Source organism: Myiozetetes cayanensis, unplaced genomic scaffold (genome assembly GCF_022539395.1).
Source record: "Myiozetetes cayanensis isolate MyiCay16 unplaced genomic scaffold, myiCay2020 scf2-11, whole genome shotgun sequence".
NCBI lineage: Eukaryota > Metazoa > Chordata > Aves > Passeriformes > Tyrannidae > Myiozetetes > Myiozetetes cayanensis.
The window spans coordinates 41,598,975-41,622,685 of NW_026087411.1; the positions used below are offsets into that span (position 1 = coordinate 41,598,975).

At 43.4% G+C, this 23,711-nt stretch overlaps 1 protein-coding gene and 1 long non-coding RNA gene across 3 annotated transcripts in view; one reads left to right on the plus strand and one right to left on the minus strand.

Annotated features, from left to right (window-relative positions):
* Positions 1-914: 914 nt before the first annotated feature.
* LOC126639498 (uncharacterized) lies at positions 915-14,152 on the plus strand. 2 transcript variants are annotated; one of them, XR_007628813.1, is made up of 5 exons: positions 915-2,027; positions 5,585-5,731; positions 9,232-9,329; positions 13,192-13,321; positions 13,984-14,152. It is a non-coding gene; the product is annotated as an uncharacterized LOC126639498 (long non-coding RNA). The 2 variants fall into 2 exon arrangements; XR_007628812.1 differs by lacking the exon at positions 13,984-14,152 and having other exon boundaries at positions 13,192-13,465.
* Positions 14,078-23,711, minus strand: part of PGBD5 (piggyBac transposable element derived 5) — a 72,638-nt gene continuing 63,004 nt past the window's right edge. Inside the window, exons 6-7 of the mRNA XM_050314302.1 lie at positions 23,574-23,679; positions 14,078-22,029 (exon numbers count right to left, since the gene is read on the minus strand). Coding sequence (XP_050170259.1) covers positions 21,834-22,029; positions 23,574-23,679 — 302 coding nt within the window. The 3' untranslated portion in view covers positions 14,078-21,833. The remainder of the gene's footprint in view (positions 22,030-23,573; positions 23,680-23,711) is intronic.

Sequence of the window (23,711 nt, forward strand, 5' to 3'; positions counted from 1 at the left end):
TTTAGTCTTTAATGAGAACAGCAATCATAAAGTAGGAATATTTTTTTCAGTAATTCCCCACGGATGCTGTGCATAGGGGTTTTAATATAGGAGCTGTGTGTCGCTTTTCTTTGAGAGAACGGCCAAGAAGAGGTATCCTTTTGTTGTGTTTACATGATAGTGTGCCAAAGTTACTTACTGTGATTTTAGGGGTTTTTAATGTTGAAGAAATTCACCCATTTGAAAGATAAATTAAGAGCCCTTGAAGCAAATTGCGATGGAGTCTCCTGAGAACTTTTCTTACCGTCTTCAGAACAAGAATGGTGATACTGTTTATTTTGCAGATTTTCAAAACATAGTTTGAAAACTGTTTTTTTTTTCAGTTGGTTTGAAAAGTCTGCTGTACAGAGCTTGTACTTGTTCATTTTATAGATGGAAACCATCCTTGAAAATTTGTTTAACTTAAATAAAGAAGAACGCTTTATAGATAAATGTGTGCTGGTTGCTACAACTGAGTAAAATCAGTAAAAGACTGGCTGGAGCTTGTATGTCCAAGTAGTTTTCAAATGCTTCAGTTCACTTGGTTGTTTCATAAAGTTCCTGTTCTGGAAGTGTGTATATATGGGTGTATATATCTATTTATGAAAAGAGACTTTGTTTGTATGTAATATAGCTTTGAGGTAATTGTCTTACTCTGGAAGCTGTGTTACATTGAGGAGTGGGTTAATGCCACTGTATAGACACCCGAAAATATACTGTCAAGGCACTCCCCCTCCTGCCCCTTTAGGCCTAATCTTGTTGAGACTTCCACCGTCCCTCTCTCTGCTGCCAGAAATCACTGTGCCAGTGATTCCACAGATCTAATTTAGAGAGCTTGCAAATGATCCTGCACCAGCACTGCTGGGGAGGGAGCAAATCCTCCTCAGGAGGTGATGGGAAGCTGTGAAAGCGCAAGGTTCTCCTGCTGCCCTAAGAGTGAGCGGGGCTGCAGCCGGGGCTTGGTGCTCAGTCTCAGCATCACCTTGGCAGAGGTGGGTTGCAGGCTGTAAAGGGGATGGGGATGGCACAATGCTCAAAAAAATCTGTGATCTGTCCAGCCTCAGAGATGCCTCAGGCCAGTTTTTAGGGCACATCATTCTTTTCCGCTCTGTGGCATACAGGGACTAGGATCTTTGCTCCTGGCCTAACAAACTTAGCTTTACGGTTGGCCCCAAGGACGTGGTCAGCTAGCATAGCCTGCAGAAGCATCTGCAGGAAAGATTTAAACACTTCCACTCTTTTAGTTGTACTGACAGGAAATTTTTACCTACCAAGCTGTGGGAAAGGAGAGGTCTTGGGTACAAACTTACCCTCTCTGTCTAGCAAAGTCAGTGACTTTCAAGATCTAAATTAAATGAAGGAAATAGGTGTTGAATATTTATGGTTGGCAAAAATAAAAAGGCCTTGTCAAACTGTGGTAAACAAAAGAAACACCTTTGCATCTGCGGATTTTATCTGAGAATTTAAATGAGGATTCTCCATCTTAAATGCCCTTTTACACCCAGGAGTTGACAGGTGATACTAAAAGATAATTGCAACAGGCTTCTGGCAATAGAAGCTTTTAATCTAATCCGATGTTAAATGTAGAAGTCTATCTCTAATGTCTCTGCCTGGAGTCTTACATATTTCCTGTGCCCACTGTTCTCACTTAAGTATAGTAGTAGGACTGAATGAACCATCCAGCAAATGTTGCATTACTGCTGACCAGAACTCCATTGTTTCCTTTTCACCCAAGTAAGTTTCCCTGAAAAAAATTTTCCCCATTCGTTTTCTGGAATTTCAGGTCATGCTTTTCTTAGCCATTTTTTCTGCGTGGGTTGACTCTGCTTGCTTGTCACTGCATAAAAGCAAATGTGCTTATATCCCTTTTATCAGGGAGCGTTTAATCTTTACTCTTCATGGATTAAAACCCCCATATTTTAAATCCTGAACTTTTAAGAAGATGCCTGTGTGTGTTTGGAAAGGAAGGTGAACATTGGGAGATACTAGAAGGCTGTAATCTGCGTGAGGTAAGGGACTGTTGTCTTGCTTGAAGTGGATTCTGTAGAGCATTGTTCAGTTCCTTTCTGGGTTGTTACAGCCATAACCTTTTGTTTTGTTTAATTTTTGTATCTAAATACCGTCATCTACTTTGCCTTACTTAAATTTATTTTAAATGTAGGTTCTCTCTAAAATTTACATGGCCCTGAGTAGCATGTGTGAATCACCTGTGTCCTCATTCATGCCTGAAACACAATGAATAATTTTATAGCAATAGCTCGTTACAGAACGCTCTAGCAAGAGGCTTGTTCCTGTACAGAGTGATTTCAAATGAATAGAAGCCACTGAAAAAAACTCTGGGATAATAAGCCATGATTACAGAATGAGCACAAATGTCAGGGTTGCATTTTTTGTTAGACTGCGCATTTTATTTACAGCTTAGTATCCAGTAGCTATTTTAAGATCTGCTAGTAATCAAGCTTAAAAATTGGGAATAAAGTCAGTCCACAGATGTTCTCTCTGTAGAGCTCTCCAAGAGGTTGTCTGAATGGGTGCAAAATACTCTTTTAGTTTGATTTGATTTCTTGCAGCACAGCAGCATGTTGTTGCTCTGTATACAGGAAGAGGGACCTGTTGGATTTCAAGTTCCTATTTCTACCCAGCAGATGTTTTTAATCCAAGGATTTTTTGAGTTTTGTGGGGTTTTTTGTGTGTGTGTTTTTTTTTTTTTAATTTACTTAAAAAGAATCTGGAACTAGCAAATAGCTATGATTTCTGCCAAACCTGTATTACTTAAACATCACCTTTGGTAATCTGGTAAAAAGAGGGTTAGAAAATCACTACCAAGAGTCTGTTATGCTCTGGTAGTGTGGTGAGCACCACTTGCATGAAACAGTTTTCTTTTATACCACCTTTCTTCCTGTCCAGCAGGTTGTTTTCGAAGAGAACGTGAGGTAGATTCCTAGGTGGCAGCTCCATGCTCAGCTGAGCCAGACTGTCTGTTGCTGCTGAGAGGGAAAGGAATGCTGATCCTGCCTCCTCCCTTGGGCTAGTGTTGGTGCCAAATCCACAAGGCTATTAAGTGAATAAAGCAGCAGGCCAAGGTAGACAGAAAAAAAAAGTCAGTCTTGGAAAGTTGAGGTGACCTTTTTGAAGAGAGCTGGAGTTGGCACAAAGTGGCAGGGTGTCATAATCAGAACTAGCCAAGGGGGGAAGACGTTCAACTTCCCTTCCCTGTAGCACCTGTGGAATGTAAAGGCCATTTGTCCATCCCGTGGAGCAGTGGGATACAGCATCTATTCAGGTATTGCTACTCCCTGCTTGTCACTGTGAGATTTTGGGTACAGTTTTGTCACTGCCATGTGCTCATCTGTGCAGCTAGCAGTAGGTGAAGGAGCACTGGGAATGCCTTGCGGTGAGGCGGTGGGGGTTGTAAGGAAGGTTGGCAAAAAAAGCCCAGTAAAAAACAACGTGGAAAGTGTTACTTTCAGTAGCTGAAAGCCCTTTGAGCTTGGCTTAACTAGACCATAAAATCAAACCTTATGTTTTCACAACAGAACCTGAGCTGAGGGATGTTCTAGTTTGCTTTCCTGTTGAGATCCCTTTAGTAATAATAATAGTTATAATTATTGCTTATACCAAAACAGCCTCACTGCTGATATCTGAGTCTAAAGCCAGCAACACCTATCCTGTCAAGAGAGGAGAAATGGGGCAAGAGACACAAAAAGTTGCATGAAGGTCTTTGTTTCAGCATCAAGCTAATGTTGAATAGGGAGTTTCCTACTAGAAAGGGATTTAACACTTTTGTTTGGACAATCTGGGGAAAGAAAATGCTCTACCTTACATGTAGTTTGTGTGGTAGGGAGCACACCATACTAATGTTAGGCTCTCTGCTGGCTGGTTTCAGAACTGTATGAAGGTTTTTTTACTGCTGAATGAGTTATGTGACAGAGGGTGCCATCTTTAGGTCACTGATGAGGGTCAGGGCTTCTGTCATGGCAGGAGATACAAAAGAAAATGACACACCTACTCTTATCTTGATGTCTAGGTAAAAAAGATGGTGGGGGGAAAGTGAAGTGGAAGAGAAAGGTACAAATGTGAGAGGATGTGGAGAAGCAGCTGCAGAGGGGCAGCTTAGAATGTATTTCAAAGTCAGTAAATTCATAGTTTTAGGTAAAATGAGATCTAGCTGTCCTGTGCTCTACAGCATAAGCTGTAACATCTTTAACAGCGATATCTGTGACAAGTCCCCAGCTTCTATATCCAGATGTAAGACTGGATACAATTTTAAGAAGTTTTTAGGGCATTTAGCTTTCAAAAATAAAATTTAGGAAGTTAAAATCTTAATAAACAGATGAATTTGAGAATTAGGAAATCTTACTCTTCAGCTGATCTAATTCTTTTGTTAGCTCTTCCAGTAAACCTTTGCTTTCATGAATAATTGGTTCCAGGCTGAATTTCTAGCTTCAGCTCCCAGCCATTTTGTCTGCTAATTGTGTTTGATTCCTTAACATATTCTTCACAGAATCAGAGCTTCTGGAATATGATTGTCATTTCTTTACTTTTCCCCTTACTGACTGAACCTTTTAAACTAGGTGAGAAGCAGGCTTTTCAGACCATGCACTGCTACAGCTGTTCCCTGAGCTCTGTCCTCAAGGCAGATGGAGGGATGGTGAGGTATGAAGGTCCTCCTCTCAAACCTGGTAAAAATAGGTTGAGGCCCTTATGGTTGTTACTTGTGCAAGATTCCTGCTGATGCTTGCCCCTTATGTTGGAGTTGGGGCTTTCTGACAATGACAGCCAGGCAGTGCTCTATGATCCTGAAGAGGGATCCAGCAAGGCAAGGTAAATCAGTGCTGGGCTTGTAGGTGGGGTTTTTCCTGGATTAAATGAAGAAAACACTGCTAGGTGTCCACGAGCAGTGCTTGCAGGCTGCTGTTCTGAACTAATGCTCTTGAGGGTCTGTCGGTTTGCTCAGGAGACATTCCAGAAATTGGAGGTTGTCCACCTGGGAATCTCTGTTATGATTCCTGTTTTTCAGAGCAGGATTACGTGCTGGAATATTCCAAAGTATTTGCACAGCATGCTGGTTAAATCTTGAGAGACAGAGAAAATGGAATAAGGAAGGCAGACGTAGCTCAACTACAAGCCGAGTGGCACAGAGGGGATGCCATGGCCCACTTCCTTTCCCTTTTAATTTGAAATTTTTTATCAGCAAGTAACAGGAAATGTCTTGCTACATCTGATTTGAGCTGGAAAGACGTGGTGACTGACAAGAAGAGGTTAGATCATGAACAGTAAGGACTATATGGATAGGGAGTTAATGTGCGGCTGCTCTTAGCAAAATAGTGAATGAGAAGGTGAAAAAACATTTTCAGGTACGAGGCTGAAGACAAAAGCATTTCATATTGTTGAGAATTGTGCCATGGATGTGACAGCCCTTTCAGTGTAAAACAGGACTGTAAAACATGCAAATATGTAAACATGCACCAGAGGAAGTCTCTAAGTCAGAGACTGATAGGAGCTTGAAGGGCAGGTGGGGGAAATACTACGTGGTCTTAATCCTATTCCTGTGTTTTTTCCTTAGGCAATTGGTTAAAGGGTTATCTCATCCTTTGGTCCATGCTGGCTAACCATTTCCAGCTGAAGTGTGCTGGGTAGCTCTTACCAGAGGCTGGACAAACACAGGGATGGATGCACAGAGCACCTTGGAGGACAGCAGGCTATGTAAGCTGTAAGTAATGTCCAAGCAGCTGGTATTTAATATGCCAGGTAGAGAATCCCAACTCCAGCTCTCATTTCAAATTGCCTTTCTTGCTACAGCTTACTTACAAAGTGGTGTCCTTTAACCTCTTGCATAAAATGTGAAAAGGTTTCTGGTTGATTTTTATGTTATAATGACAACTGGCTGCAGAAAGTTTTCAGATTTCAGGCTTGCACAAAGAAAGGGGAAATACGGGAAAAAAATGAGTCTAGAAAAGATTAGGAAAATAATTTTGTATTTTGTTGTGAGTAGGGGATCAAATTCCATACACCATTTTAAGAATTTTATTCCTATTCAAAACTGCCACAGATATAAACCCAAAAGTATTTGCATTTTCAGTAGCTTCTTAGATAGAAGATGGCATCTGACATTCTGGTGTCTCTTCGTTGTACAAGTCCCTAAGGACAGTCTTTGAGAGCTTCTGAAGAAAACAAGTTATGCAGAGTTCTGAAAGCATGCCATGGGATTTGCAATTAGCCTGGATTCAAAGATCTTCATGCTGCATCTAAATTTTGACCTTTGTTAGCAGTGCCTGTAGAATGGCTTGTATGAGCTTCTGAATATCTTCACCTGGCACAAAGGGGGTCTTGGTTCGAAATGGGGCACCCTGGGCTCCATCTCTAGACACGTTATGACAAAAAGGGCAAGTGGCTTTTGCCCCGAGAAGCCCTGCACTGTGGGATTACTGGGAACCAGCCCCATTGTTCTGGTAGTGCCAGTGCTACTGTATTTCTGTGATCCATTTTGTACGGATTAAAATATTTTCTGGTAATGAGGCTGAAGACATGCCCAGCTCGCAGGGAGCAGAGCTGAGCCTGGCAGAAGTGAGCGATATCCTTCTAGCGAGCACCATCAAATGGCTTTCCAGAAAGATTAAAAATAAAGAAAGGCACTCACTTATTTAGATCTGGCCAACTAAAAGGTCGTTTCATGGGGGACACAAAGGGTGGGCCCAAATCCCTTTTAGCCTGCTTGCTCCATTCTGGCTTTTCCTGAATATTTGCTTTGGAGATGGTGCTCACATCAGTCTTGCTCCCTCTGCCCGCACAGGCTGGAGCAAGAGTAGCCCCAAATGTGTTGTTGAGCTGGGGGTGTAATGTGTGAAGAGCTCTGATAGTGTGCTGATGCGTTCTGGTTTGTCAGGGGCGGCCCTTTAGGGCAGGGGAGGTTTGCCTGCCCCTCAGAGGAATGATTTGGGTGGGGCTGTACATACAAAAGAGGCTGTCTGAGCATAAGGCAATCCCAGAGAAAAGGCTTGGCTGGACTGTATGGTTGTTTCTGTATTCACCTATAAATACCACTCCACTGCTTTTTTATCTGTGGGAAATGTCATTTTCTTTTCCAGCATATGAGCTTGGCTTCCCTCGTGGGGAGAATTGGAGTCGTGCATCCTGTTGGCAGCTCTGTTTTCTGTGACTGGGTGCCCTGGAGCACAAGTTTCTTTAGGAAAGCCAGAGATGGCAGCAAGACAAGTTTCCTGCTGGTTCCCTTGTTCCAGTTTCCTCTTTGTGGCAGAACAGAATTTGATTTTCTCTCTCGCTATTATTATGGGCTGCAAAGAACAGCTCTTAAATTAGCCCTGAGGAGGTGGAAAGGTAGAGGAAGCTCGCTGCAGGGAGTTTGGTCTGACGCATGTAATAAGCACGAGCTCTACCTGATCCGACTGATGAACTCTGTCATATGCACAGCCCTCTCCTCAGTTTGTTTTTGTTGTTTTAATTAACTTTTGGCAGCCATGCCAAACACAACTCCTGCATCTTTTTCCAACCACTGCTGCAATGTTACAGCAAAGTTCTTTGGCTATAGCTTGATTTGGGAGGCTCGAGTCCATCCAAGGAGCATCCCATGAAACTCAAGGCCTGTGTGAAGGTGTCAAAGGTCTAAAATGTCTCACAGGAGTGATGCTTTATCACCTTTTCCTAAAACACTCCTGCTCCATCTTCTCCCCACTGCTTTGAGCAGCTCAGAGACCTACAGATTTGCTGTTCTTGCTGCTTCTTTGGGACACTCACAATGACCGAATGTGCTGACTTAGAAGGGATCCATAAGGATCACTGAGTCCAGCCCTTAGCCCTGTACAGGACCATCCCCAAGAGTCACACCATGTGCCTGACAGTATCACCCAAACGCTTCTTGAACTCTGCCAGTCTTGGTGCTGTGACCACTTCCCTGGAGAGCCTGTTCCAGTGCCCAACCACCCTCTGGGTGAAGAATAAGGGGTTTTTTATATCCAATCTAAACCTCCTCTGACACAGCTTCAGGCCACTGGTCACCACAGAGAAGAGATCAGTGCCTGCCCCTCCTCTTCCCCTTGTGGAGAAGTTGTAGACTGCACTGAGGTCTCCCCTCAGTCTCCTCTCCTCCAGGCTGAATCCACCAAGTGACCTCAGCCTCTCCTCACATGGCTTCCCCTCAAGGCCTTTCATCATCTTCATTGCCCTCCTTTGGACACTTTTTAAGAGCCTAATATCTCTCTTAAATTGGGGCATCCAAAACTGCACACAATATTCAAGGTGAGGCTGCCCCAGTGCAGAGCAGAGAGGGACAATGCTCTCCCTTGACTGGCTGGTGATGCTTTGCCTGATGCCCCCAGGACACGGTTGGCCCTGCTGGCTGCCAGGGCACTGCTGACTCAGATTAAACTTGACATCCACCAGGACCCCCAGGTCCCTTTCCTGGCACTGTGGTGGACAACAAGAAGGGGAGAGTTGGGCCCTTCAGCCATACTGTGTGGACATGACCCATGTTACCACGTTACATCTGGCCATGTTACCAGTGCCTCTGCAGGCTGTCCCTCTCTGGGGGAGATTTCTCCTCAGCCCTGAGGACTGTGGAACAGTTGCATTACTCCAGATGGAGAGGATGGCCTGCCAGGGGGTGAAAGCATCCTGGAGCAACTAACTGCTGGAGAGGGAAGGCAGCACACAAACCTCCTCAGTGCCCTGCAGCATCATTGGCAAAGCAGGATTTAGGTCACCTGCCTATGGAGCAGTTTGCTCTCTGCTAACTGCCTCTATCACACAGTCCTGAGGTGCTGACAGGAGGGAAGGGAAACTTTTGAACCTAATTGTAAATCTCCCAGATTCCAGATAAGGTGTTATGCTTTGTTTACAGTGAGAGAAGAGAGCTTTGCAATCACCCATTTTTGAGTAAATCTGTCCTAAGGAGATAGAGATGCTCATGTGTTCCTGGGTGCTTCGACCTTTGCATAGGATTCTGAAGAACAGCAGCCACATTAAATCTCATCCACTGCTGATTTTCATTATCCACATGAGAAACTGGGTTAAGCTACCTCAGGCAATAAAATCCTGCAGGCTACTGCGAGGCTGTCATTGCTAGAGAGGCTCTGTCAGCTGGGAAAGGGCACTGCTGTCGCGCAACAATGAACCGAACCATGTTATAAATAGCTCCTCGTTGTTCGAAAAGAAACAGTAAGAGGAAGTTCTTTCTTTGTCTCTTTTCTGTTCCAGTTTTCTCCCTCTTGGGTAGCATAAGAGTGATTTGGTTATTTGCAGCACAGAAGCAGAGCTGCTTGGGCCCAGTGGGCATAAAACCAAGGAGACAACAGGTAGGGAAAGCGCATGGGGAGAAGAGTACGGTCTGGCTGATCTGGCATATCTCTGGTAGTTAAACCTGATGCACAGGCGTGAGGCTGGGCCCCCACCTACATAGCACAGGACAGGATTTCCAGCACCATTCAGATTTGGGCTGTAGCAGGGCAGCTCCCTTGCAGCCCAGTTTTGTTTGGAACCTGGTCTCCCTTGCTCAGTGGGTGCCTGGTCATCCCTGCTGCAGGCTGCTCTTTTGGGAAGCAATCAGGGCGCTGCAAAGCAATCAAAGCACTCCATCCTAGTGCTTTGCAAGCTGTTCATGATATGTGATTTACCGCTGGCCTGCTGAACCACCGCTCTATAGATGTTTCCATTGCAATTTGGTGGTGACGTTATTGGACACATCACGAGTGACGGATCGTATGTGTGGTGGACACTGGGAAAAAGTTTGTGGATTTATTTTGCTTATCATATGAACAATAGAAAGCTCTTGCTGGCACACACTGAGCCCACTTGAGTGTCTGTGCTTGCTGTGTGAGTACTCACTCCAGGCCAGGGAGAAGGCAGATATATTTTATTCAGTATAAAAGCAGCTTCTAAAATCACTTTAGCACACCACGCCTTGAAATTGGGTGCTGTCATCCCTGGCAAGAGAATGCTGCTGGATATGGATGATTACGTATAATAATTATCTACATATAATTGTCTATTATAGTCAGTTTATTGCACTAGCCAAGACCCCTATAAGGGCTACAGATGTTTAGCAGCTGGTCTGAGTCCTACTGAAGTATCAGATATCTGATCAGTATCTGAAGTATCTGGGGGAGATTTCAGTATACTTCAGTATACTGAAGTATCAGCTACTTCAGTATCTTTCAGATACTTCAGAACTTCTCTAGTCCAGGATCACACAGACCAAGCCCCTGGCTGCAGTAGCAGGTTTTCTTCATTAAAAGTGCAAGTATTTCTCCTATTTTAGTAAGTTTATTAACCCTGACCTGCAGTATTTAATAGCACTGATTGCTCAGTCTGGCTGCAAACTGTGGGTGATCATCCGTGTTCAGTTTAGTAAATACCTGACATTATCTGGTGTCTGAAAAGACAAACTGTGGAACTCTGCAGTGGCACTTTTGAAATTGCTTTTTTGAACACAGCAGTGCTCTATCTGCTTGATATTAATCATGGGAGAGGAGCAAAAAAAAAGGTGATTATTTGAACACAAAAATGCTATGCTGATGTTACGCTGAGCTACTTGGTGAGATGCCTCTCCTCCATCTGATCTCAGAAGTAGCTCTGAGCCAGGTGATAGTGGGTTGTTGGGCACAGTAATGGAGAGGACTGAAAAAGAGATGAATTGGAGAGTCAGTGTGAAGAACAGCACACACACACTGGAGAGACACTGACAGGTACAGAACTACATTTTAATTTGTGAGTGTTGGATGGGGACGCTCTTCTGTGGCTGTGTGGGGATACAGTTGCTTATGTTTGGAGATCAGCTTTTTCAGCCCAAATGTTTGAGATGACTATGTACAGTAATTCAGGTATTTGTCTATCATCTCCAACAGTTCCAGTGTTAAAAGGCTTTGAGATACAGATAGACTAGTTGGCAATGAACTTTTCCAGTTCCTGAGGGTGATTTGCAAGTTTTATTCTGGTGTGTCTGCCTGCAGATGCTAATCCTATTCACAGCAAACAAATCTCTCCTCTCCTCCACTTTCCTTCATAACTTTCCATTTTTGGGGAATACTATTTGGCATCATTGTCTCTGGCTGGTTTTAAATTTTGTGTCTGTTCAGGAGAGATTGAAGAGGTTTGCTTTGCCATTTCCCCAAAGTGTACCATCTTGAATCCTGCCTTGTCGTTCTTGGGGAGTCTGAATTTGGCAGAAGGAGCATCTAAACCTTCTTTAACAGAGTCACAGAATATTCTGAGTTGGAAAGGACCCACAAGGATCAGCGAGTCTTAACTCTTAAGTGAATGGCCCATACAGATATTGAGCCTTTGACCTTGGCACTATTAGCGCCAAGTTTTAAGTAACTGAGCTACTCTCAGGGTGAGGTTGCAATCCAGCCCTGAGTCATGGAATAAAAAAAAAGGGCATATATTTGTTGCACCTCAGTGTGTTCACATCACAGTTAGTACCAGCCACCTACAGGCCAGTGTGGGACAAGGACTGCACTGCAGGAGGTGAGCCTCTCTGCTGAGGGGAGGTGATTCCCACCCAAGTTTGTGGATCGCCAATTCCCATGAGTCTGAAAACCTGCTTTGCTGCTGCTCTTGCTTCTTGCATGAAGGAAGGACTGGGGGTTCCCAGGTAAAACCTGTAACAGGAAACATATTCTACAAAAAAGCCCTGGTAAAATTCATGAATCCCATGCCACTATCTCTGGTGCAAGTGTTCCTGAAGGATCCTGCCCAAGCCCTCACCTGGGGAACTGTGAACATCAGAGGAGGGAGAGAGGTTTCTGGCCCCTCAATTCTCATCACCTGTTTGCATTTTGATTTCTTAAACTCTCATTACTAAAGACAAAACTGTGGCTGTGCTGTAATCTAAGGAAACTGGAGAATGGAGAGAGTCTCTGAAGAGAGTGAAGATGGCTTTGCTTTGCAGGGGTCTGATGAGATGCCATTCATTACTGCCTGTAAAGTGCTTTATCAAGGCTTGAGTGAAGGTGCCTTAAGAGAGCCTGTGCTTTGACTTAGTAACAGCTGGGGATGTCCTTCTCTGCAGTGTCTGCAACTTGGCATTTTTTTTCTCTTTGTTCCTCTCTAGGGATGGAGGTACAAGTGGAACAGGATATTAGAAAACACTGCAAAAGGAAATGTTAAGTTTGGCTTAATTAAGAAAGACCACGTTGTTGGAGTTATTAATTGCAAATTCTCTTGAGAATAATTTTGTGGGAGATTGAGTTAGTGCAGGCCCTGGCCTGATCTGAATGGATGGCAGTGTTTTCAATGACAGCGTTGAGGTTATGTGTCTGTGTGTGTGTCTCTGTGTCAATCAGATCCTGGATTTCACGATTTCACAAATTAAATTCCTTCTTTTATTCAATTAGTGTGTTAAAGATGATTGCCATTGCTTCTTGCAACTCTGATCATCTGGCCTGATTACACACAGCATTAGCTCTGGTCACGGGCACGTCCAGGGAGCAAAGCACTGTGCTGCTGGGGGCAACTCCAACCACGACAGAGAACTCAGAGAAATTCTCACTTGGTTTGTGGCACAGCTGAACATCCCGACTGGTGTGTGGCTGGTCTCACTGCAGGGGCTTGTAATCATCTCAGGTCCCTCCTGCTGTGCAAGCCCATGGAGTGATGTGTGGAGCCACCTGCAGTGCAGGTGCTGTGCCATGTGTGGCTGTTCATATCCCGGGGAGCCCTGACACCCCCTCGGGCAATGTTAATGCCAATCCATCACCCTAATGATGCACATCCATGTTCCCAGCCTCTGCACTCATTTGGGATGAGCAACCTCCACTCTGTGCTGCAGGCAAGCACTGCAGTTTGATCCCTTCTTGATCTTGGATGTGACATCTCAAAGCAGAAACCTGTGGGTCTCTCCCCTGCTACTCAGTATGGACTGTCACGGTGCGAAAAATCCACAGAAAAGGAGAAAAGGAGCCTGTTTGTTGAAGGAGCTGATTGTATGAAAGGTCCAGACTGTCTTTCAGACCAGCATATTAAGAGTTGTCAATGCAGCTACTTACATATTGAAAAGATTTCTGAGATCTTGGCTGTGTTGAACAGCTTGCCCTCCCCTATTCTGATACTGAGCAACTTCAGAAAAATAGTCCCCTCCTGGGGACTGGGTCCACAGAGATGTCAGATAGCTCAAGGGGCTTGCTACTAATTGCTTCTTTTGATGTTTTGTTTTCCCAGAAAATCTGGCTTTTTCTTAGGACAACTTAGGCACAAAACTAAATGTCTTCATGTGGAAAACACAAGATGATGTGAAGAAACACCCTGAGCAAATCAGACATGGCAGCTGCCCGACAGACCAAGGCAAGAGGTCAGTGTTGAGCCACACTTGCACACACCTGGAGGTGCTGGGCAGCCTGGTCCCCATCAGAGGCTTTGCAGCCACAGGGAAATGAGGGACACAGGCCCAAGGTGTGGAGGACATTTTATTGTGGTTGTTGACAGAGACCCACTGTGTACCCCCACTTACATGTTCTCCTGTGAGACTTCTGCTCCCTAAGTAATTAAGGTTTAAACCAGGTCCTGCTGACTTGCCGACTTGGAGCTGTGAAACAGTGGCCATCCACGGATCACACGTCTGGTTTTGCCTGCAAATGCCACCTATTTGGCGTGCAGGTCATGGTTTCAGTGAGTGCCACTAGTGGTACAGACAAACCTTACCAGGAAGAGCCGGAGCAGTAGGCACAAAGGGCTGGTCCTGTTCAGCAGAGATATCAGAAAGCTGGGACAGCCACCCGTGTCCTTGTGTCCACCCTGCCCTGAGGTGGCTGGGAAGCACTGCTTGTGGGTGTTGGGGGGCATGATGGGGACAGTGGCACCCTTTCCTACGCCTGTGTGCAGACTACATTGAAAGGCTTTTGAAGTTCAGTTCTTTCTAAAGAAAATGCCTCAATACTCAAATGGCTGTGTAAAGATTTCCTAGGCTTTTGCCTCTAATGGTCTTAGAGTGTGAACCTGTAACTTATCTTGCAGTATATTCTCTACATGCCTCCACCTACACACCTAGAGCACAACCAAACATCTTCCCCATCTATTTCAGAAAAGAACAAGACAGAAAAACAACCGGTAATATATCTGACTGTATTTCAAAGTTGTTGATTGTAAACAAACTTTGTTGAAGAAATAAAATCACATGACAAGATATCAGAGTGATACTATAAATCCATTTTGTTATTGTTGCCACACTTCACATTTTTGGAACTCAGAATTTAGCTCATGGTGTACAAAACTTGTAAAAATTTATTGCAAGCGTGCCTTTGTGTAGAACAAAACCGGTGTCACAAAAGTAGTTCCCTGTCCCATGCAGAAATACAGTTGTGTATCTCTTACTGGAAAGAGGTCACACACCTGCATTTCCTTAAAGACTTGGCTGTTATAAAATTGCTCTGAGAAGGTTTTAAAAAAAGAAGAAAAAAAAAAAAAAAAAAAAGAAAAAAGAAAAAGCAATTTGCAGTGTATGGTTTACCTCTGGAATTTATGCTTTCAACAGGAATCTCTAGAATTATAAAGAATATGGAACTTTGCAACAGAACTGCAGTTGCTGATGGTGTGAGCACAGCCCAGTGGTCTTGAAAGCCCTTGGCCAGCTAAGGCCCATCCTCATGTTTGGAACTGTCACTGCATTTGATGGAATGTAAGTTGCACACACTGAAAATAAATGAAAACAAAACACTGAGGGGGAGATTCCTTCTCCAGAATCCCCATTGTTCCTGTTTCTACTGTGGTGCTTCCACAGTCTGTTGCTTCCATGCTGTGCTGACATGCAGCAGTGCTGTGACTCCAAGGTTGGTAAGTACTGATCATGGATAGTGTAAGGAAAGGCATAGAGTGAGGCCAGGGATGTAGCTAAAGCAGGGTTTATGTTGCTAAAGCAGCTGTGCAGGACTGTTTGTGTTGAACATCAGCCTTTTCTTTTTAATTCAAAGGTGGCAGGGGAGGGGGGTACACATGCTGGAATGATGAGAGTTAAAGGGATCACCTGGCTCCTCTCCCTCCACATACCCAGCCTCTGAAGTTTCCTCTGCCTCCTCAAACTCACTGTTCCTCTTGAATGCCTCCTTATGTCAGACCATGCTGACTGGCCTCACCTTTACAGGATGAGATTAATCTCTGGATTAAACCTGAGTTTTGTTATCTCTAATCTCACACCCAGACCATGGGGTCAAGCTATTTTTCTATTTCAGGACTAAAATGCCAGGCAAAGATTTGGTTTATAACTAGAAGAAAAATCCAGGTTGCAAAAGTAAGTCCAAGGCACCTGCAAACTGTTTTCCATCAAATGAGTAACTCCATTTCATAGAGACGTGCATATTGTTCAGCAGTCGTGTTTTGCGTACACCTTGACACAGACTGAGAACAAGACCATAAATTTACTTTGACACCAGCAGGTTGAGGTTCTGGACAGCTGAACCTAGTGTACTGTGCTTTGCTTTTCAATTTCTAGGCTTTTTTTGGGAACTACTGGAAATAGGCCAAAATACTCTGAAGTACAGAGCACACTGTAAAGTACTTGAAGCATGAAAGTATTTGCCAGATTCTTTATTTTTGAAACAGAGTTGCCAGGGCTGGGAGCAAACTGCATAGGCCTGGCATCTTGCCTTCCTTAGAAAAACTTCTGAGACTATCTTGACTATGAAGTCTGCTTGTCCAAGGAGCTTGGATCCCAAATCACACTTATCTCTTTTCCCCATTTGTGTATCTGGTCAGGCTGTACATATTGTGGTCCTAAAGCAAGGCATGATGGTCCTCTCCCACTAGGTGCTTGATCCAGGTCACCCAGGCGTTCAAGGGTTGTTCAGTTAGAGCAAATGATCTTTCACGGGTACGATTTTTGCACTACAGATCATGTGGACCACCTTGACATCTCATACAAGTAATTATTACTTCAGAAAAGTGATACAAAAGGGGTTTACCACTTAAGGCCTTTTTGTGATGCCTAAAAGCTGTCCACCAGACCCATCAGAGCGGAAGGGTTTAAAAACAAAACAAAACACAAAAAGACTCCCCAGACCCTGTCAAGGCCCCTCTCTGACAATGATCCAAAGCTGAGGAATGTTACAGCCTTTTCAGCTGGAGCAGCGGGTGTGATGGTGCTGGTAACTGGTTTGTGCCCACACAGATGGGGCAGCACTAATGGGGCAAAGCAGGCAACACCCTCACAGTGATTGCAATCAGTACAGGCTTCAGAAACAATACCCTGTTTCATCTGAGATTTGCAAAATAGCAAAAAGGGCCAGCAAAGCAATGCTATAAATATAAACTGAAGGGCCAACTCTGTGTTGTCAACTCTTCCAGACTGACCAAGAACCTGCAGGATGACTTGGATGTGCTTTAAATGCATGGAATGAGGGAAGCAAAGGAAAACACAGGGCAGGAAACTTCTCCAGGGCTACATTTCTGAAGAGACAGAGCTTTTGCTCAGAAGAAGAGGAAGATACTCTTTCTGAACAAAGCACAGCTGTTCCTAACTGAGGAAGTGAGATGATGATGATGATTCTGATACAGGGGTGCTTCCAGTTCATAATGCTTCTGGAAACAAAGGTATCTTAGGGAAGAATTGTTACAAGAATGAATATATATCAAGTAACACTGGCGACAGGCTTGCATTTGAGGAGATGATGTGATCTGTCAGTGCGAATATCCTAGTTAATAGCAGGTCAAATATATACCTGTTTTGAGCTTAAGAGTTCATTGTCTCTGTGAAACAACAGCCCTTCAAGACTTGAATATTTTTCTCAATCAGATTGAGATGAGTTCGTTTTACAACCAATCTTACACCAGTCCTACCAAGAAGAAAGTGCCATGGCAAACTCCACAACAGAGATGGATGGAAGACTTCATATTCCATCTAAGCTTCACCGACTTTTCTCAACTCAGTAATTCTTTGTCTGAATTTCACACTGGTGACTGGACTATTGTAGAGCTTCAGATTTTCCATTTATCTCCTTTAAGTTCCTCTGGACTGGTTGCGCTCCTATGTTTTATCACATTTTTTCTTACCTGCAGTGCAACTTGGCTTTGACTCATACATGCTGGCCTGTATGAAGGAACCTGTGCTAAGTCCCCCAGCCCTTACTTCAGGGGGAGAATGATATTTGGCATGCTTTCATTTCTAGTTTGGAAAAGTGCATTTGAACAAGAACCAAGTTGCTGAAAATGCAGAACGTGGCCTTAATCACAGAAGTGCAAACTCCACTTTACAATTTCATCACCCCCCTTATCTGTGCTGTGCCTTGGCGTCTGATTAAGAAAGGGGAAGCTCCTGTTTGAGAAGCTAATGATGTCTCAGGAGTGCTGAGGTTGTTACAGCACTTTGCAATCCTTGCTTGGAAAGTACCACAGATGCACAGAATTATCAGTGCAGCGTAATCCCTAAAATCAGCTCTAGGACTAGGGGACTAAGGCATGTAAGAATAAGATATTGGAGGCTTCTTTCACTACTCACCAGTTAAAGACAGACTCCTAAATAAATGTTAGAAGGAAAGTAAAAAGTAACCTCTCTAGACAAAAAACAAACAAACCAAAAAAAGGCCACAGAAATACAGCTGGAGATAAAGAATGGGAATGGTCTTTTTGAGTTGCTGTCCTTAATGTCAGTCTGGAAACAGCTGAATTCATTTTTCTCTAGGGATTACCTGAAGGAAACAAAGTTGTACTTCTACAAATTAGGATTCTTGGACTACTTGTAAACGTAGAAGAGTTTCTATAGAATAGAAACAGAAAATGGAGATGAGATCTATTTATATTGTGCCCTAGTGTCAAGTGCACAGACGGGCTGAAGTTAAAAGTGGCAGAGTTTCTGCAAGCCCTTGAAGCATTTTTCAACTGAGACAACAATGGAAACCACTTCACAGTGACTTCCAAGCTCTAGTGAGTGTTATATCACACTGGGAAAAGAAATGTTTTCCAAGAATGGATCGTGGCATGACAGACATTTCTTGAAAGTACTGTGCATAGAAGGTGATCAGTATGTCTTACCAATGGTCTCAGTTCTTTGAAACAAAGTCTGCATACCATAAATAAGTCATTATCATTTTTCAGAAGTACCTGTGAATGAAAATTCAATTCAGCAGGAGAGAAACGAGCCATGCTGTGCTCCTATGGCTCCTTCAGCATCAAACCTTTTTTTTTTTTTTTTGAGAAAGTTTAGTGACATTCCTCTGTGACCTGGCTGGCATTTCCACTGCATTTCATCTACTGCTGAGTTTTACCATCTTACCCAGATTGTCTTAAGGCTACAAAAAAGCCCCCCAAACAAACCAAACTATCATTTCACAAGTCACTGCACAATTAGACACACACACTATAACTAGCATCCTTGCACTACTTTGAGACTAACTTCCCCTCCCTCCCCCCGCCCTTTAACTAGGGAGAAGCTTTAATATTATGAGCAGGTGGGGAACCAAATCTGAGAAAGCCAGTTTGCAGTAAAGGAAATGCTACAGAGGCTGAGCTGCAGTTAACAAGCTTTAGCCTTCTAAAAATTATTCAATTTCTTCCTTAATTATTTTGCCTTGGTTGTAGTAACAGAGAAAGTGCAAGATGCTTTTTCAACAAGCAGAAATCCTAACTTTCCCCAACCCTATCCACTTCCAGTCAATAAAAGGAAAAGATGAGGGGGAAGAGTCATCTGTGGATCTACGCTATGCTTTGGTGGCTTTTGCTTGTTGGCTTCAAGAGCCAAAATTCAGGCATTTTGTACATATAAATATATATAAATATTTTTGCTTACTTATGGAATGTTTGTGCATGTTTAGGACACCAGTTCAGAATGATGAGGGATGGTTAAGGCTAAGAAAATGAAATTCATTGCAAAGCTATAATTTTGTTTTCATTTTTCTCCTTTACAAAGGAGCCTAAGCATCTTCCCTGTAATAGTCAGCCACTGTGTAATCCCCCGTCAACACCAATTCTAGGGAAAACTACTCAGGACCCAGTCCCTGAGGCAAAAAGCTAGGACCTCATGATTTGAGCTCAAGTAATCCACATAATTAACAGAATACATTAGTGAAAAATTAAATATTCCAAGGCCTCAGGCCTACTTCACCTGAAAAAGAAAAGGCATTTCCTGTATGGGACGGCCTAGATCCAGGCCTTTAAGCATACATAGTAATTTAACAATTGGCCAAAGGCTCCAGATTTATCCCAGGGGCCCACAATACAGCTGGAGAGTGCTCTGCCTACTCCTCAGAAATGCCAAGTGGCTCCAAGGTGGTCTTGCAAACCGCCCCATCTCTGCTGGGGGTATAGGTACCCTGCAAAAGCTCCAGCATGGCAGGGGAAGGAAAGGAAGCAGATACTGTTCATTCAAGACATCCCATCAGCAAAGTTCCAGCCAGAGACCTTTCCTTACTGCCCCAATTTTGACTACCATATAAATTTATGGGATGTAATGAATTATTTGCTACTTTTCCTGATCCAATATCAGCTGGCATTGTCTGAAGCAGGGAGCAATAAGAACACCATTTGCCTTTTGGTACCTCTGTGAAATTTCCTGAAAAGGGAAACTGTGGTCTTTTATATTGCTGAACTTTTGTTTTTCATGCTTCGGGCTAGCTCTTCTCTCTGGTTGAATACTTACAAGACTGACAAGAACCAGCTATCACACACAGTCCAAAGAGGGGTGGTCTCAGTTCTCTGTGGGGCTAAGAAGTTTTGAACTCCTCCCTGGGTTCCTATGCAGCTTGGCATTGCCAAGGACTAGAGTGGTACAAACCTTCTCCCTCCTTTTGAGGCTAGGAGGCCTCAGTGCACAAGGTTTTGTCCTTTCTCACGTGTTTCCTGGGAGCAGACCCTGTGGACTGAGAAGCGAAAAGGGATTCTTAGGAATCCCGCTCTTGTACACTGTGCAGCTGGAAGGCAGAGCAGGACGTGTGGGACAGGCTCCAGGCTGTATCACAAGCAAAACCACTGAGGAGTTGGCCATTCCCTTACTCTTCCCGCAACCAGGTGAGATCTAAGTCTGCTCCAAAAAATAAGACTTTGGTGGAAACAGAAAGGTATCAGTGCAATGATACTCTATGGGCTAGTCGTTAATTTACTAACCCCTGCTGGATTCTCTCTCTGTTATTATTTACATGCTATGCATTTGCACATCGCATAATGATGAAATCTGAGGAGTTTTCAAATTCATGTCGGTTACCCTCTATTGCCTCTTGCCAGATAGATACATATAACCTGGTGAGATTTACAATCATAAATCAGTAAATCAGTTGATCACTCCATTCCTCTTGAGTCAACTCAAGTCATTCTTCAATAAAACTTTTCAGGCTTGGGGACCTAAAACCAGTTGGTCCTCTAAGCAACATGGTTTCTGCCCCATAAGTTAATGCAATTCTGTTTGTGTTCATCACTGCTAACCTTTAGAACACGGAGTTTTTTGCTGATTGAGTTGTGGACTGAAATCAATAAAGGGTAGAGGGCAGGGTAGCATTTCACTTCAGTATCGATTCTCCCTTGTTTCAATCATACCTCTCTCTTTTGGTATTGTTTTCTGAAGCTCGAGTGGCCTTCAGATTCCACCAGCACCAAAACGTGGCATTTCAGCTTTGGCCACCAGCTCACGACGATGCTTGTCCTCTACAGTGTTACTAAGAACAGAAGAACTCTTTGGGCTTGCTCTGTTTTAGTGAGGTTTAAGGTCTGGTTGCAACTGGACTTCTTTTTGTAAAACGCAATGCTATGTTATTTTGCTAAACATGTAATCTGCTCTATTACAGCTACCATAACAAGCCCTGAATTCTAACAAAAAGAATTCCTACAGAACGCACCACAGTGATAATGGGAAACACACAGCTATTAGTGACTTATTTTTTTCCTGCCAACTGTGTGTCAAATGGAGTTCTAAAGTTGACCAAAAAAGTCTTGACAGTTACAAAGGAAAAAGCAAGAAATTGTTGTTCCTAAAACCTTTACAGTCCATTACATTATCTTTTCAAGCAACATTTAAGATAGAGTTGAAATTCTCACCTGTACACTGACCGTGGCAGTTAAGATGTGAGGCAGTATTACTTAATGGTTTACTCCCTGTTAATACTTACAGTATTAATCACTGTGTGTTTGTGTATAAAATGTTTTGTCCTGGTTATAAAAGAAAACCAATATAATGTGTTTTCATTTTAAATTCACTAATGTATTTGGTTTCTCCTAACTTTTTTGTGTACTAACTGGGATCAAATTGCCTTACATGACGTTAATAGAAACAGGAAAAAAAAAAAAACACAGAAAGAAAAAATCTTGACTGGTCCTCGGTTCCTGGCTGTCTGCCTGTGAAGGTTTTGTTTGTCAATATGCTTGCTTCAGTGATCATGTATCTGAACTGCTCTGTTTATCACACTGGGAAGACAGCAGCGACGCCCTGGGATGGCCGGCACTCCCAGCCACAGCCCATGGTGCAGACTTACATCGCTTGTCCCAGAATTTCGTAACTCCAAGCACGGTATAGAGTTTTCCATAATACCTGTCTAGGACTGCTGAGCTATGCCAGCTTATGACAAGCTCCTGGCCCAAGAGTAACTTTACAAGATGACCCTGTTCAACAAATAGTATTGAGATGACAACTAGTTTACGTCGGTTTTGGGTGTACAGATTCCCACAGGGCATTCACATATGCAATTTTGTGTCAGCTTTTCCAGTGGCACTTTCTGCACGACATGTTTACATCCAGCTGCTACTGGGAACAAAGTTTCCACCTCTCTAGTGGCATCACTTGGCATTTTCGGATGACAGCACTGGTGGTGTCACAAGTTCCTTGCTTTGCTGCTCCAGGTGTGGTTTCTTCTGCTTACCCTTCAGCCCCTGCCTATGCCACCAGGAACAATGCATCAATGGGAGGGTGAGGTGTCTTCCAAGCCCAGAAGCTCCTTTACAAGTCTCTCACCAAACTGTGCGCGGCTGTACCTTGTCACATGGTAGGCCTCTGACATTTTGTAGAGGATGTAGGCATTATTTATGGCGATGCTGATGGCAAACCAGAATACTTGTTGCCAGGTCTTGTTTGGTTTGTGAGAAATGAAATACCTAAAAAGCCAAGAGAGGAGGGAAAAGCACTGTTCAGCCAAACAATTGCAGCTGGGATGCAAGAAATAACCTAAGACAAACATCCTGCAGTCAGAAAGAAGACGCAGACCTGGGACTTCAAACTTAGTTCAAGTATCTTTTTAAGAAATTTTGTACAATGTATTCGACAGTCATTTACAGCTAATTTTCACAATTTTGGAAATTTCTAGTAATGTCTAAAAGAACAGACTTCCTTGCTCTCAGAAGCTCTTCTGAGCTTGAAGAAGTTGCAAGTAGCTTGCTTCAGCAACACTCTCACCTCTGTACCACTCCATTTAAATAAGAGTACTGATAAAGATTCCTAGAGCTTACCCACGACAAACATCCATGTGAATGGAGCTGTGGGTCTGAATCCCTCCAATTTGCAACTAAAAAAAAAGCCGCAGGCACATTATGTTACAGTTTTTGGAAGCCTGCTGATGCTTCTCTTCATGTTTATTGTGAGCAAAGAATGATTTCTGCTGCTGTCAACAGTAGGTGGGAGGATGTGGGGGTAGAGCCAGAGTGTACAGTGGTGGTATGTGGAGCACTGCTCTATAAGGCAGAAGTAGAAAGGACTGACATCCTTATATTTAGGTTCTGACTCATTCTAAGACTGCCAGAATATTCACTCTTCAGTCATAAGATTTCCCACTTTCCTACTTTAATTTTTTATTAACCATTTAAATCTACTACCTCAGCTCTTTTCCGTATTGATTTCCTCAGATCAGATCCCAGTACCGTTCTCCAGCAACCACCTCCTCCTCTTTCATATATTCTACTGAATTCTTGCAGCCTTGCCCAGAACTGGCATTAAAAATCTGTGCTGCTTTTTCTCTCTCCTCAGTTTTTAGTTCTGGAAATCTTCTGCACCTCATCACTATTCCCACAACCAAGCCTTACCACTGCTATTCTTACTCATTTCTGTTTCTCCCTGCTACATTAAGAGCTAATACTGAAGACCCCAACTGGAATTCAGAAGACAAAAGTTCTACATTCTGCCCTCTCAGATCATGTAGATCAGGTTTACAGGCACAACTAAATGTCTTTTTTCTTCTGGCTCCAGGTGACACTAATGTCACCAGGACAGATAATCAAGTAAACACCATCTATTGCTAGAGGTGGAGAGCTGAGCTAGCCTGAGAAACTTGTGGGGCTGGTAGGCTCTTGCTGAAGAGCCTACTCTTGCTGAAGAGCTCTTCTTTATTTAGCCTTCAATTTGACGTGGCCAAGAGCATCAGCTTGCTGGCTTATCCTCCCAACACTTCTCAAAAGTAATTTACAAGATGCTAAGGACCTATTTCTCAACATCTCTTTTTGACTGGTGGATGTGGAGATGATAGAGTCAAAACAACAGCCTTGTGCAGAGACAGCTTCTGATCTTTGATTTAAACTGAAGTTTTGTCCAAGGCTCGGTGAAAGCAGGATTGGGTCCTAGCTGCAGCTCAACATGGAGGACTCAAACATTGCAGCAACAGAGAAGCTGTGAAAGGAACACGCACACGCATGCACATATTCTTACTTACTTGCTGTATTTGTCATCATATTTGCAGATATAGCTAAGGTGAGCAGCAAAGGCTTCAACTGCCAATGGGCATGGAATTTCTCCACTTTTTCTCTTAATTATAACTCCTGCATGAATTAGAAACATTACAAATTAACAT